This window comes from Galeopterus variegatus, unplaced genomic scaffold (genome assembly GCF_000696425.1).
Source record: "Galeopterus variegatus unplaced genomic scaffold, G_variegatus-3.0.2 Scaffold3751, whole genome shotgun sequence".
NCBI lineage: Eukaryota > Metazoa > Chordata > Mammalia > Dermoptera > Cynocephalidae > Galeopterus > Galeopterus variegatus.
The window spans coordinates 103,838-120,084 of NW_007729862.1; the positions used below are offsets into that span (position 1 = coordinate 103,838).

A 16,247-nucleotide genomic window follows, 5' to 3' on the forward strand; every position below is an offset into this window, starting at 1 on the left:
CATTGTGCATTCCCACCAACAATGTAAGAGAGTTCCTTTTTCTCCGCAGCCATGCCAGCATTTATCTTTCAGCGTCTTTTGGATTTTGGCCATCCTAACTGGGGTGAGATGGTATCTCAGTGTGGTTTTGATTTGCATTTCCCGGATGCCGAGTGATGTTGAGCATTTTTTCATATGACTGTTGGCCGTTTGTATGTCTTCTTTAGAGAAATGCCTGCTTAGCTCTTTTGCCCATTTTTTGATTGGGTTGCTTGTTTTTTTCTTAACAGTGGTTTTTTCAAGATAAATTTTTTATTCTGATGAAGTCCAATTTATCATTTTTTCTTCTATGCATTGAGCTTTTTTTGTTATATCTAAGAACTCTTTGCCTAACCTAAGAGTTCAATAATTTTTCTGTTATCTTCTAAATGTTTTATAGTTTTATGTTTCCCATTTAGATCTTTGACCTATTTTGAGTTAATTTTTGCATAAGGTATAAAGGTGAAGATTAATTTTTTATATATGAATGTTCAATTGCTTATGATTTATTGAAAAGACTATCCTTTCTATATTGAATTGTTTTTGCAACTTTGTAAAAATCAATTGACATATTTGTACTGATTTATTTCAGCACTCTCTCTTTTGTTTCATTGATCTATATGTCTATCCTTTTGCCAATACTATAATTCCTGATTACTGTAGCTTTATCATAATTCTTGAAATTATCATAAGTCTTAAAATCAGACAGTGTGAGTACTTGAAATTTGTTCTTCTTTCTCAAAATTGTTTTGTTATTCTAATTCCTTTGCCTTTCCATATAAATATTACAATGGGATGTAGCTTTTTATTCTACATATAAGGACAGGGATGGTCTGGATGTCTTTAATCTTCTACCATTTCTTTTTTCCATTTATTTTGTGCCCAACCTTCTTTACATCTACTGAATACTTAATATATTCATGCTAGATCCTGGATAAATAGTTCCCTGCTCTAAATTTGTCCAAGGTCCTTTAGACCGATGAAAATATAACTGTCCTCACCTTTTTTCACAGGCATTGTGTCTGCTGACTAATTTAGTCTCTAAGTCTCAGCACCTTTTGGTGCTTTTTGATACATATGTTTTTGTACACATGTGAATATGTTGTTGCATACTTGAGTGCTAGAACTCAAAAATACAAAATAATAAGGATGCTGAAAATATTTAATAAAATTTGGACTGATTTTAAGTCACTTACAGTCTCTTTCTATCACTACTGTCCCACTAAGCACATTGCCATTGTAACTAGTTGTGAGTTAATTTAATTTTGGTGGACACTTAATGATTAGATAGTTATGTATATAAAGCACTATGACTTTGAGGCCCATTGAAATCACTGTTAATTCCTTGCTCATGGGCTTCTCAGACATTTTAGGAGACAGGTGCTAAGTTAATGACACTTGTTCTTTTGTTGAGTATGCATTTGAAGGGGTGCCAAAAGGTGGAAAGGTGTGGGGAAAACACCAAATAGAGCTTACTATTTAACAGTTAAGCACAGGCCTTAGTAAGCTTACCACTGAAAATTATTTTATGTGGAGTTTTGAATGTATCATTGAGGATTAAGGTGATGTGTGCTGGGCCATTTTTTAAATGGCTACAATGGCTGTAGTTAAAGCAGTAATCTCTATTAGCTCCATAAATCCTATGATATGAAGTTAGAAGATGGATCGGGGCACACTGAACTGTGGCTCTGGGGAGGCTCTTTGGAACTGGAAACAATGGCAGTGATTGCTGAGAAGAACTCTACTGTTTTGTTTTTTGTTTTTATTTTTCATTTTCTAGACTAGTCAAATACAGTAGTGAGAAGAGGGGAAAGAGTAGACCTATATTTTCTGTACTCCATTCCAGCTTGTACTATAGTAACCCCAAATGGTGGGCATACCTATGTTCTCTGTCCCTGTTTCTCTCACTGGAAGTGATCTTGTTCAGCCAACACCCCAAATGCATCTCTCCACCACATCTCCCTCCTTCCCTCTCTCACTCCCTATCTTCCTCCTCCTCCTCTATATAAGCATGATTCAAGAGTCCTTATGACTGGTCTAATTTGAGAGTCAGCCACAAATTCTGACATAATACCCCACCTAAAATGGCACATTGTGGGGCCGGCCTGTGGCTCACTCGGGAGAGTGTGGTGCTGATAAACTGGCACATTGTTTTTGCACCAAACTCATGTGCACTACTTCTATTTAAGGTAAAATCCATTCCCAGGAGGCTCCTGGATCCTGCATATAAATATACTTGTGGCTCTTCTCCTTCTCTCCTCTCCATCCCACCCCCACCCCCCACAAGCAGAACTGAGGAATGGGGTGGGTGGTGTCACTCAGGAAGAACTAAAGTGACAGGAAAGATTGACATGAGGTTAGCTTGGCCTGAGTTCTAGATGCTACTTTTTAGGACAGGGAAGATATGAGTATGTTTATAGGCACTGACAAGAAACTGGTAATGAGGGAGTCATGCAAGAGAATGGGAATAATAAACAGAGTAAGGGCCTAGAGCACGTAGGCAGGGATGGGATTAAGAGTGCTAGGAGAGGGCCGGCCCGGTGGCGCACTGGAGAGTGCGCCGCTTGGGAGCGCGGCAGCGCTCCCGCTGAGGGTTCGGATCCCATGTGGAGCCCGGTTCCCGCTCACTGGCTGAGCGCGGTGTGGGCGCAACACCGAGGGTTGCGATCCCGTTACCGGTCAGTAAAAAAGACAAAAAGGAAAAAAAAAAAGAGTGCTAGGAGAGGGCCGGCCCGGTGGCGCACTGGAGAGTGCGCCGCTTGGGAGCGCGGCAGCGCTCCCGCTGAGGGTTCGGATCCCATGTGGAGCCCGGTTCCCGCTCACTGGCTGAGCGCGGTGTGGGCGCAACACCGAGGGTTGCGATCCCGTTACCGGTCAGTAAAAAAGACAAAAAGGAAAAAAAAAAAGAGTGCTAGGAGAAGAGCTGGCCAGTCAGCTCACTAGGGAGAACATGGTGCTGATAACACCAAGGTCAAGTGTTTGGAGCCCCACACAGCCAGCCACTAAAAAAAAAAAAAAAAAAGTGCCAGGAGAGGGTTAACCTTGGTTCAAGTTTGAATGGTTACTTCTTCCTCAGTTCCTCAGAACCAGGAGTGAAGGAAGAGAAGCTAGGTAAAGTAGGAGAGATTTTGATGTGGAAAGGAAAAAAATTGATGTTTATGTACAGTAAGATAACAGAAATTGCTAAAATATATTGAGTGCTTTTAATGTTATAGGCACTATGTTAAGTACTTTACATACATAACCTTAAGTAATTCATAATGACCCTCTTTAGAACCCTACTTTACAGAACAAAACATGTTTAGGAAGGTTTAGAAATTTGCTCAGGGTTATTCAGTAGTAAGTGATATAGCCAAAATTGTTACTATTCTCAGAAAGATAAGCGCTAAGTTTTCTATCATGAATAGGAGGGAGGTGGTGATGTGGTTCTTTGAGTTTATTCAGTAAACCTTTATTGAATGCCTGTTGTATGCAGTGCACTGTTCTGGCTCCTAGCAATATACAGACAAGTAAGACATGTTCTCTGAACTCAATTTACAGTCTAGGGTAAAAGTGGCTGTGGGTACATGAATAAATTGGGAGATTAGGTAATTCTTAAAGCTAGTTATTAATAAGAGATTAATAAGAGAATTGCTGAACAGCAGTGAGTAGCCTACCTGTCAGGAGGGGCTTGAAGAGCTTTGTGTCATACTCTTTCTAGCCAAATAAATTGAGCATGGGGTGGGGGGGCAGGGTCCCAAGTCTGGCATTTTGCAGAACAAGGCTGATGAAATATCAAAGCAGCAAAGAATTCTCAGGTGTTATTAAAGGTGTGTTTTAATATGAATACAGTAGGAACAGACCAGAAAATAATCTAGTCTATGGACAGTTTGCATGTAGGGCACATTTCTGAAAGTTCCTAGTTTCCCACCTTGTTACAAAGTTTCTAGCCTTCATTTTATTCATATTTACTTGGTTACATATTCTGATCTAAACATTTCCTTTGAAAAGCAAACATACACCGCATAGCACCTGGTTGTCAGAGTTGCCATAGATTCATGCAGGATAACATGTTCACTACAAGTCACTTATAGAATAGCTGTTATGTACAGTCAGCACTGTGTATCCATGGGTTCCACATCCGTGGATTCAACCATCCCAGATTGAAAATATTTGGAAAAAAAAACTGCATCTGTACTGAACGTGTAAAGACTTTTTTCCTCATCGTTATTCCCTAAACAATAGAGTATAACAACTATTTACAAAGCATTTACAATTTATTAGGTATTATAGGTAATCTAGAGATGATTAAAAATATATGGGAAGATGTGCATAGATTATATGCAACTATTACGCTATTTTATATCAAGGACTTGAGCATCCATGGATTTTGGTATCCACAGGAGGTCCTGGAACCAATCTCCTGAGGATACCAAGGGACAAATGTACTTAATACAGCTGTACAAAGGAGCTGACATCCAAGATATAGTGATAGTATCTGCCTCGTTGTTAGATTATTTTTTAAGCTGATGAAATTTGTTTTAGGGAAAAGTATGAATAGCTTCTTGCCTAATCTTAAGGACGTAAATTTTCAGCTTCTGCTTGAAACATGTTCCTTGGTTGGTTTTTACCTACTGATACCTTGATGCTTTGATTAAATGATGGGATAAGATCTTTCAGTTTTACTTCGTGTTCAGTTGCATGTCAGTCTTCAAATTTGAAGACTCAAAGTGAATCAGAGTTGATGGGGCATAAAGTTACAACTATGTTTTGATTAGTAAAGCCTGAAGTAGACAAATGCATGGTTGGTTTGAAAGACCAGTGTCATGGAAATAAACTTTAAGTTAATGTATATATAACTCAATGATGAACTCTGAAGTTGTGGACATTTAAGAGTTGGAGTTAGAAATCTCCCTGTGTTCTTGATGAGCTACTTATATAGGTTTCTCCAAAGCTACTGAATGGTGACTTAGAGGCGGTGAAAACAGCACAGAGGCGCTGGAATGTGGCTGCTGGCCACGTTCCCCTGCCATTTAGGATTCCCCAAGGAGGGGGTGTGGCAGTAGCAACTGTTCAGTCCTTTACCATCTTAGGCCTTGAGGTCCCCTGGCTGAACTGCAGCATTAAGACCACTGACTTAAACCCTGCATCAATACCCTGACTGACTTCATTATTTTCTACTCAGTAAAAGAATATTTTATATGCAATTCTAAAAAGAAAGTAATGTTTTTCTTACATTAGGGAATAGTCTGTCAACTTATTTTAAATTATTAGATGGCATGTCATTTCAGACGATGTATCCATAATTTTTAGTTGGTTTTAAAATCAACATGTATTCAGTATTTTATTCATTGCAACCTGTTAAAAGCATGACTGGTGTATTATTTTAATATATATTAAATTAATGTGCAAACTAAATGGCTTATTGGTTTAATTAATTACATATTTCTAATGTAGAATCATATGTATGTTGCTTTCTGATCAAATAAAACTTGGGAGAACATTTTCATCTTAGCATCTTTGATCTGGTTTTTTTCTGACTATAAATCATAGAAACAAATGATTAAGTAGACAGGTGAAGAAGAGGAAGTCACAAATAAAATAGGCACTTACATTTATTGTGTTTGCAAGGTTGTTTTTGAGGACAGCGCATGTTTCTTGAGACCTTGTTTTTTACCTATTTTATAGAGCTCTGGCCTCTTAACAGCACTGCTTTAATGACTTCTTATGGGGCTCTTGGTTTATGTTAGTGCTGACTGTGGAGGGAAGAAAGAGGTCAGGTTTCACAAGGAGGCTGTAGGCTTGTAAAATCATACCTAACTGGCAGAAACAAAGTCCACATTAGGAAGTAAGCTGAGGTTTTCATAAAGACGTGAGGTGTCCTGCCACTTAAAGAAGTGCAGAATTTTTTGATAATGATGAAAATGATTTGCGAACTAAAGTTTCAGGGAATTCTAACATTCATTGTGAATGGTATTTTCACTTACCTTAATGCCCTACTTAAAATCAAAATAGAAAAACAAATACTTGTTGAGGAACAAAGTTTACGACTGTCATGATATATTTCATCTTCGCATTCTTTTCTAAAGTTTCTAAGTTTTGATACTAAATTTTATATCATTTCTTTTTTAATTGAAAGTGGTTTTAATTCAGTTCTTTTTCTCAGACAGTGGAGTAGCAGTAGAAAATTTATGCAAACAAACTCTCCTTTTAATTCATGCCCCACAGAAACATATATAATTTTTTAAAAAATCACTAAATTTTCTTAATTATTTTTGTAGAAAAAAGGTAAATAAATAAAAAAAGAAAATAAAAATCACCGTATATAACCCTACCTCTAGAGAGCTGAACTTAACTCTCTATCTCCTTGTAATCCATTTCCCATTATTTCATCTTTGAAGTAATGGATTTCATTTTCTCCAAATAGTGTATCTATGCACCTTCAAAATGGGGAAATTATTTCTGCTTCTCTGCAATTTGATGTACTTTTGTGTAAAAACTACATAAGTTTGGCTTAGTAGAAAAAAATAGAAAAAATTTGAATCTTAGAATACCTCTCTGCTTTTGTTCAGGCTTTAAAGTTTATTTTTATTGCATAAGGGTCATTGGCATCCTTTGTTTGATGTTTTTTGAGTCATCATTCCGTATGGTATGTTCATGGCAAGACATCCTATTAAGATTATCACCACCTGCACCACTACTAGGAGTTTACTAGGTGCGAAGCAGTGCCTGAATGTGTACTTGCACTTTCATACTTTGTGTGTATATATGTACATGTGTATGTAATTCAGTGTTACTCTTACAATATAAGTGTTTTAAGTGTTATATATTGTTATTCTTACAATATAAGTGCTTAGAAAGTATTGTTATACACATTTTTCTGAGGGATACTGAGTCTTAGGGTTGGTAACTTCTGAAGAGGCTCTTGAGTGCAAAGCTATGATTCTAAGCCTGATCTAAGGATTTTAAGATCTGCACCTGCACTCTTACCCATAAGTCTAGGCTGCTGTGTGCTGCCTCTGTATACACCTAAATTATGCCCTGTGTTTACTGTATTTTATTCCTGGTTTTCTTTGAAGCAGCTTAGGCCAAGATGATGTTTAGTCTTTTTAAAAAAAACATTATTCTTTTTTTTTTTGTCTTTTTTCGTGTCCGGCAACGGATCACAACCCTCAGCGTCGCAACCGCACCGGACCGGGACCGGCAATGGGATCAGAACCCTCAGCGTCGCACCCGCACCTCGCTCAGCCAGCGAGCGGGAACCGCTCTGTATGTGGGAAAAAAAAACATTATTCTTTTTTTTTTTGTCTTTTTTCGTGTCCGGCAACGGATCACAACCCTCAGCGTCGCAACCGCACCAGACCGGGACCGGCAATGGGATCACAACCCTCAGCGTCGCACCCGCACCTCGCTCAGCCAGCGAGCGGGAACCGCTCTGTATGTGGGATCCGAACCCTCAGCGGGAGCGCTGCCGCGCTCCTAAGCGGCGCACTGTAGCAGTGCGCCACCGGGCCGGCCCAAAAAAAACATTATTCTTTACCTCAGTTTTCTAGCGCCTTTACTTCTGTCATCAAGAAATGAGAATAAATTAAAATTGGAAAGACAGTAAACACTCTTCTTCCCAAGCTCATTCTAGCAGAGCCTTGGAAGTAAGAAATGCTTTTCTCTTCTAATATTACATGTTATACAATGCTATTTTTATAGCCCGCTGTTATAAAAACTCAAGGATGTCTTTCTGTAAATCCTAATGACAACCTAACATCTGAGCCATGAGTTAAAAAATCAAGAAGAATAGATATTTGAAGTTGTTTATGTTATTAATCCCTTGCCTAATTTTACTTTCCTAGTCTTACTTAACATATTCACTTTTTTCTCATTCTGATCAAATGAGAGTCTGTGAAGGTTATTCACCAGCCCATCTGCTCTCTCCTCCTATGTTCTCTCTGGCATCGTAGTTTCCCCAGCCTTCCAGGTATACGGGCCAGACACCTCAGAACCATGTGGGTCCTTCCCTCTCCCTCCCTTGAACACCTCTTGGCCAAATCAGGTTGTTCTTTATACAGTGTCTTTTGTATGTGCCCTCCCTTGCACTCCTGTTATCTCTGCCGTCTTTCATTCACACCCACAGCAGATCTCTCTTCAGACTGGTGTCTCTACCGCAACGCTTGCCCTCATGAGCGCGGTCTCTCTCTCTCTCTCTGTACTTGACTTTTTTTTTTTTTTTCTCTTTGTCTTTTTCCGTGTCCGGCAACGGATCAGAGCAGAATTACTTAGAAGTAGAACCTGTTATTTTTGTCTTCCACAAAAGTTTTGGGGATCTCAAACTTTTACTGGCGAGAGAATTCATATAGGTTCTCTAGAAATTGATTGCCTGGATGGAGATCCCAGAGTCACCACTTACTAGCTGCAAAGCCCTGAGCAAGTTGCTTAGTCTCCCTGTGCCTCAGTTTCCTTAACTGAAAATTAGGATAATAATAGTTGTGTGAATTAATTAAGATAGAATATGTAATGTACCTAACGTAGTAACCTGGTAATAAAATGTATGTTAAGCTGTGTTATTTCTGTCATTACTGAATTGCTTGAATCCTCTGTTACATGCTTTCATAATACTCTCTACTTTTCCTTCCGAGCATTTGTCAGAGTTTGATATTATATATTTGCATAGTAGTTTAGTTAAATGTCTTTCTTCACCATTAGAGATCCCTTGGGAGTAGAGCCACCATTAGTTTTGTTCATCATTGGATCTTTGGCAATTAGAATGTACTAGGCAGTGAATAAATATTTGTTGAATGAATTAATGAATTTAGAAGAGATTACTTTAGTCTAAAGTTTCCTAAAATAAGTGTGATTAATACTCTTTTATATATTGGGAAGACAATCTGGCTCATTGTTTAATAAAGATTTTTATGATTTATAATGCTGTGATTGTAAAGATAGTGGATTGATATTTATATGTGATTCATGGAAATCAACTCCTCTGTGTCATAGTTATACTCTATATCTCTAATAGAAGAGATAGTGTTTTTATATAAAGTATTTAAGATGGACTGTTTAATACTATTGCATGCTTACCATATAAACAGTTTAGTTTTGGAGTAATTGGTTACACACTACCTTTTAAAAATTTATTTATCTATTTTATTTTGGGGTTTTTTTGCAAAAGCTAGCCAGCAAATTTGTTTGTTCAGACTGTATCCAGTCAAATATTATATATATCCAGTTAAAATTTTTTATTAGGCATAAAGAAAGATATTTGTTCCTTTTGCTGTATCTATGATATATGCATTCAGTTTTTCTAGTAATAGGCTAAGCAGTTTAAAGATTTAGAAGGAGGGTTGATAAGACACAATGCTTTTTGACAGAATTTACCATCGGAATCACATTTTTTGTTAGATTGTTCTTTTCTTGTTTTACAAGTAGTGGGTCGACCGATAGAAGCCTTTGAAATAATAAATGAAGGCTGCTTGTGAGTCAAGTACAGCCATATTAAACACTGGTATGTTTGTATAAGGAAACTGTGGTATATATACCATGGAATACTACTCCGCCATAAAAAAGAATGAAATACTCCCATTTGCAACAACATGGATGAACCTGGAGAAACTTATGTTGAGTGAAATAAGCAGAGCACAGAAGGATAAATACCACATGTGCTCACTCATATGTGGGAGCCAAGAGAGAAAGGAAGAATGGAAAGAAAGACCACAGTAGTGCAGAGAGAGGGAACATTCCTAGAGCTACAAAGTGGAGTGGAGGGTAGAGGAGGAAGGGGGAAGGGAGGCTGGGGGATAACTGGGTGGGGACAAGGGATACAAAAGTAATTTCTGGTAATTTGTATCTCATGAATATTCATAATAATAGTTTAAATACCCACTGGTATGTGTCTGGAGCATGGTTATGAGGGAAGTAGAGAGACAATGAAAGCAAAGAAACAAGTGAGAGGCTGTTAATGGTCCGGGTGAGAGATGTTGGGACAGGGACACAAGGGAATGGATTTGACATATGTAGGAGTTAGTCAGTGGGAACAGGTGATTGAATGAAGAGAATGCAGAAGGAGTCAATAGTCTCTAGCTCAGGTGAGTAACTGGATAGTGTGTGATAAAACTAAATTTGAGGTACAGGCTTGGGAGAAAGAAGATGATTTCATTTTGGACATGATTAGTTTGAAATGGAGATGTCCAGTAGGCAGTTAGAGTCACGAGTAGGAAGCTCTGAGATTGGTGATCTAAGCTGGAGATGTATTTCATGATGATCACTCTGGAGGATAACCCCACTGGCAGAGGAGACATCAGCTAAGAGGCTCCTGAAAAATTTCTGGGCGGGATATGATAAAGGCCTGAATCAAACAGAGGATGATCAGGGATGGTGAGAAGTCAGATGTGAGAGAGAGATGTGTGAGTTGAAACATGGATTTGGGTGCCTGATTCATTGTGGGGTAATGGAAGAAGAAATCATTCAAATAGACAGGCCTGGAGGAGCTTCTGCTTTATGAGGAAGAGTTAAACGAATTTAGATATTTCAGTCTGGAGAGGTACAGGCTGGGAAAGAATAAGGTAAAATCACCATTTGCAGTCTGCAAATTGAATATAGACTAGTTTATCGGTGACACTTCGAACTCACCCTCACACACCTGGAAAAGGTAAACATGGGATCCATAAGAGCAGCTGATACTTTAAAAAGCAGGCATCAAACTTATGGAAATTTAGGTCCTGATTCCTGAAAAAATGACTGTATTCAGTGTAACTTTAGTTAAATATAAAAAGACAAACTTACATTTTTATTGAGAAATCAGGTTCTGAATGTGAAGCTGATGTTTTGAAGGTGAATATAACCATCTATTTCCTAATTCTTCAGTAGATGAACAGCAGAGTGGGGGGGCCATAGGCTTGCTCCAGAATTAAAATGTTAGAAGGCAGACATCCTAGGAAGCAATTAGAGAAGCAATTAAAAAGAAAAATTCTATTGATTTTTATTGTTTAATGTTCTTGAATAGTGATTCTCAAACTCTTTAGTCTAACTTTTTATACTCTTAAAACTTGTTGAGGATACCAAAGAACTTTTATTTATGTAGCTTATATCTAATGATATTTAGTATTAGAAAATAAAATCAAGAAGTTTTTTGAAATTCAATTCATTTTTATCTTTTGTGTGTGTGTGTGTGTGTGTGACCGGTAAGGGGAACGCAACCCTTGGCTTGGTGTCGCCCCCACCGCGCTCAACCAGTGAGCACACCAGCCATCCCCATATAGGATCCGAACCCGCGGTGGGAGCGCTGCTCTCTCCCGAGTGCGCCACGGGGCCGGCCCAAATTCAATTCATTTTTAAATGAAAACATTGATCCATTACATATTAATATTGACACATTAATATAACTATTTTCCAAAGGAAAGAAAATTAGTGAGAGAAGTGGTATTGTTTCTACATTTGTGCAAATCTCTTTAGTTTGCAGCTGAATTCGCACACATATCTGCTTCTACATTCAGTCTCTTACGATATCACCCATCACTTCTGGAAAAGGCTGTACACTCAAGTGAAAAGAGTGAAAGAGGCAAATAAATGACAGTTATAAAAATGGTTATGACTTTGAGAATCCACTGATAACAGCAGTTTGAGCACTACTATTCTCAAAGCAGCAGAAGTTTTTGTTATATTATTTTTGAAGAGGAGTCTGGGGAGGGCAGAATAAGCCTACAAATATAACTGGGGTCCTTTCTTTGTGTCTTGGAAGATTTAGTAGAGGGAAGGGAAACCACAGTATTTCCTGGAGTCTGGGCTCCTTCAAAATGCAAAACCATGGACATTGATGACCACTTCCTGGAGGCCTGCCTAGAATGGTAAAGAAGAATTATCTCTAGGAGATATCAACACTTCAAGATTTATATTGGCTTTGGAAATACATGAGCCTAAAAATAGTTCTTGAATTTCTCTACCTTTTACTAATGAGACATACCATTTGTTCTCTTTCTCTCTCCTGTCTCATTCTGTTCCATCAATACTACCTTTATCTGATTCCAAGCACAGAGTGACATATCTGTGTCTAGTAAGAACCAAGTCTTTGTTTTCTTTAAAACATCTCTGGAATCTCTCCATTCTCACTGCCACCACCCAGTTCTGTCATTCCTGTTTAAACAGGCTGTTGGACTTTTGACCAAGAGACTTTCTTCAATCCATCCTGTGTAACACTGCTCCATTCATTTTTCCCAGACACTACTGTTATCATGACACTCCTTTGCTCAAAAATCTTCAGGAATGCCTTAATCTGTACTATGGTACAAATTCACTTGATCTCTACTCTCCTTCTGCTTTCCCCTGAGCCATTACTTTAAAATACTCCACAATAGTCTGGATGTTTCCTTGCAATCCTGTGAACACTTGCTACACTTTTCTTACCTCTGTGCTTGTCTTCATCTTAATTTTTTTGCCTGGAATGTTCTGTTTTTCCCCTTCCATCTTAACCTAGTGTATTCTTCAAAAGCCCATTCAAAACCAGTTCCTGTAAATGGTTTTTACCTGACCAGTTTGTCTTTATTTATTTCCCTCTCCTCTGATATATATAGTAGTTGAAATTTTTGCCACACAGTTGGTAATAAATACATACCATCACTGTTTATTTTTGTTTCAGTTATGTTCACTTTTTCTCTCCAAATAGATGGTAAGTTTCTTGAGAACCTGTTTAGAATTTAATTCTGGGAAAGTCCAGACTCCTTATGTTGAGCAACTGCCCAGTGGTTTTTCCACAATTATTCACTACTAAATTCTTTGTACTACTTAAGTTAGGTTGGTCTTATGTCTGAGCAGGAGTTCAAGTCTAATAAATAATACTCAGTATAATATTATTTCTAAGTGTAGTTGTCATGTACTCATTCTGAATTTGTCAAACTTTATCTTATAGCTCTTTCTGCATTTGAAATTCAGCCAATTTCCATGGAGGTCCATGAAGGTGGAGTTGCTAGATTTGCATGCAAGATTTCATCAAACCCTCCTGCAGTCATAACGTGGGAATTCAATCGGACAACTCTACCTATAACTATGGATAGGTAAATGTAACTTTTGTCTTGAAGGTGATACAGGCGTAATGAAGACTTTGTGTGAGACTCTGTAGGAAGAAAGACCATTTTGGAGCTCACTTTCATATAGGGTGGCAATAATTGATTTCTAAATACATTTCAAACTTAGGCACAGAATCAGATCATCAGACTGTGGCACAGGGGACATGGTTCCTGGTTCAGATCAGAAATCAATTAGATTATCCTGTTCCTTTGTTTCTCTCCTCAGCCGTCTGTTCCAACCTTAGGACCATCTGAGTATCTGGATTGCAGCCCAAGGTTTTTGGAGACTAAATTATGCCTTTACTGCTGGGAAGAGTAGTGCTGTGTATGTAAGGGTTTCCCATGCACTGGTAGCTACCTACTCCTACCTCTCTCTACCTTCTACTTCCCAGTTCCATCTTCATTACATATGCACATGCTTGCACACACACACATGCACATATGTAATGCTCTGAGGGTGGTTGGGGTTTATGGATCAAGAACCTGGTAATAACTCCAGAAAGTTTGATTACTGCCCTGCTCCTAAGTAGGCAAAGATAATTTGTTTAAAATGGTAGAACACTAAGATGGAAGTGCTTTTTAAAAACAAAAACAAAAACATATCCAGATATATCCAGATTTATCTTGGAATAATACATAGATTATTAATAGGTAAAAAACAGGAATTTGAAAAATATCATACTAAGCTCTGGGCTAGCTAAATCCGAGCTAGAATGTCAAATGAGACTGTGAAATTAGACTGATAGATTTCACAAACCATATCATGCAGAATTACTTGTTTTAGAGAGCTGTAGTGAACCAATTGAAAATAATAGAATTAAGCTAACATTTTAAAAGACCTCTAAAATATTGCTTCTAGCACTGTAAAAAGGTTGAGTGTATTAATTTCTGTCATAGAATATGTTAAATAAAACATACCTTTCTTCCCATAATAGGATAACTGCTCTACCAACAGGAGTATTGCAGATCTATGATGCTGGCCAAAGGGATGCGGGGAATTATCGTTGTGTTGCTGCCACTGTAGCCCACAGACGTAAAAGTATGGAGGCCTCTCTAACAGTGACTCCAGGTACCACACGGAAGTAGCGTTTCCCATTTTTATGACTTTTTATTGGCCTAGCTATTACTTTTTCACCTCCAGCTGTTACAGTATGCTATAAAGTAGTATTTTAATTTCACTTAAATTATTGTGATCTATTTGGAAAGTGGTCATTTTTATCTATTAAGCAGCTCTTCTTTCACAGGCTAACTTTTCTGTTATATCAGCTTTTTAAAGAAAGATTGAATATTTGTTTTATAAATATTACACTTTTGTTTTTAAAAGCACGAGATACAGAAAGTATGGAAAGGAGAATAACAATCATCTATTTCCACCACAATTGACCATTGTCAATAAAAATATATTTGTTTCTAGTCTGGTACTGTTTTGTTTGCTGTTTTAAGAAAAATTATAATTTTCATTTGTAAAAGTAATGCATGCTTGTTATAAAAAGTAATATTTATGAAAGTAAAAACTATAAATTTTTTATAGTAAACATTGTAAAAAAGTACAAAAATAAAAGTTTAAAAATATCATTGCCAATTCTGGTATGCAAAAGTCATTGTTAACCTTAAGTGCACATAATTTTATATATTTTGCTGTACATGAATATAACCAGAAGGGAAACTAGATAGATGAATATGAAGAAAGAAATACATATTTTATCAACATGGGATTATACATAGATACTAATTTTTATGTTAAAACCAATTTAAATTTAACTGAATGTAGTAGAAGAAAACTTGCACTAAAGACATTTTTGAACTTCACATGAATGTTTATTCTTCACAAACATTACTTCCTAAAAGACCCTTTATGATTATTTATTTATTTATTACATTATTAAATTTATTGTTAGCATATTCATTCTTACAAATCGTGATATTTCTTTATGCCCTTTACCTGACCTATCACTCCCCAAACTCCCTCCATTCTTCCCCTTCATCAAGAGGCTGAAGCATTATATTTTTCCTGCTTTGCTTTAATTTTAGGTGGTGTATATGAGCTTGATATGAAAGATAAGGACAAGAGCACTCTCTCACTTCTTCCCTTTTTTCCCACTGTCATGTAAATTTTAACGAGTTTATTGAAAGTTCTATTAATGTTTGAACCTCAATTAAAAGTGAATGATATGGGGAAAAGGCAGGCGCTGTGGGACCTGCAGCCCAGGTCAGTCCCCACCACTTAGAGAGGCCTGACAGCCACCAGGCCCACATGCCCCGAGACAGCTGCACCAGAAAAGGCAGGCGCCATGGGACCCCCAGCCCAGGCCAGTGCCTGCTGCCCAGAGATGCCTGAGAGCCACCAGGCCCACACACCCCAAGTCAGCTGTACCGGAAGAAGCAGGTGCCATGGGGCCCCTGACCCAGGCCAGTCCTTGCCGTGCAGAGAGGCCAGAGAGTGGCCAGGCCCACACGCCCTGAGTCAGCTGCACCAGAACAGGCAGGTGCCACATGACCCCCAGCCCAGGCTAGTTCCCACTGCCCAGAATTGGCAGTCCCTTCAGTATCCAGGCCAGACATCATGATGGAATGAGTGGACCATGATACCCCCTGCCACAATGACTAAACACCAAAGGAAAGATACCAGAAATATGAAAAACCAAGAAAGTACCTCATCACCAAAGGAAAATAATAACTCTCAACCTCTGAAGCCTATAGAACAAGAAATCCTTGAAATGACTGACAAGGAATTTAGAGCAACAATTCTAAGGAAACTAAATGAGATACAAGAAATCTCAGTTTGGCAACACAGTGGAATGAGAAAAAATATACAGGATCTAAAAGAAGAAATGTACAAAGAAATCAATGCCATGAAAAAGAATGTAGCAGAGCTTGTGGAGCTAAAGGATTGAATGAAAATAAAATACACAACAGAGAGTCTAACCAGATGGCTAGAACAAGCAGAAGAGAGAATTTCTAACCTTGAAGACAGGCTGTTTGAATTAACACAGGCAGACCAGAAAAAAGAAAACAATTTTTTAAATTGAAGAAAGTCTAAGATAGATAACAGACAACCTTAAGCACTCAAATATCTGAATCATGGGTATTCCAGAAGCGGAGGAAAAAAGAAATGGCATTGAAAACATATTCAATGAAGTAACAGCAGAAAACTTCCCAGGTATAAGGAAAGTCCCATATCTTCAGATTCAGGAGGCCCAC

At 37.9% G+C, this 16,247-nt stretch overlaps 1 protein-coding gene across 1 annotated transcript in view; it reads left to right on the top strand.

Moving 5' to 3' along the window:
* Positions 1–16,247, top strand: part of PRTG (protogenin) — a gene marked incomplete at its 5' end in the record, with an annotated part of 118,189 nt that overhangs the window by 36,415 nt on the left and 65,527 nt on the right. Inside the window, 2 exons of the mRNA XM_008585898.1 lie at positions 12,890–13,034; positions 13,982–14,115. Of these exons, the coding sequence (XP_008584120.1) occupies positions 12,890–13,034; positions 13,982–14,115 (279 nt within the window). The remainder of the gene's footprint in view (positions 1–12,889; positions 13,035–13,981; positions 14,116–16,247) is intronic.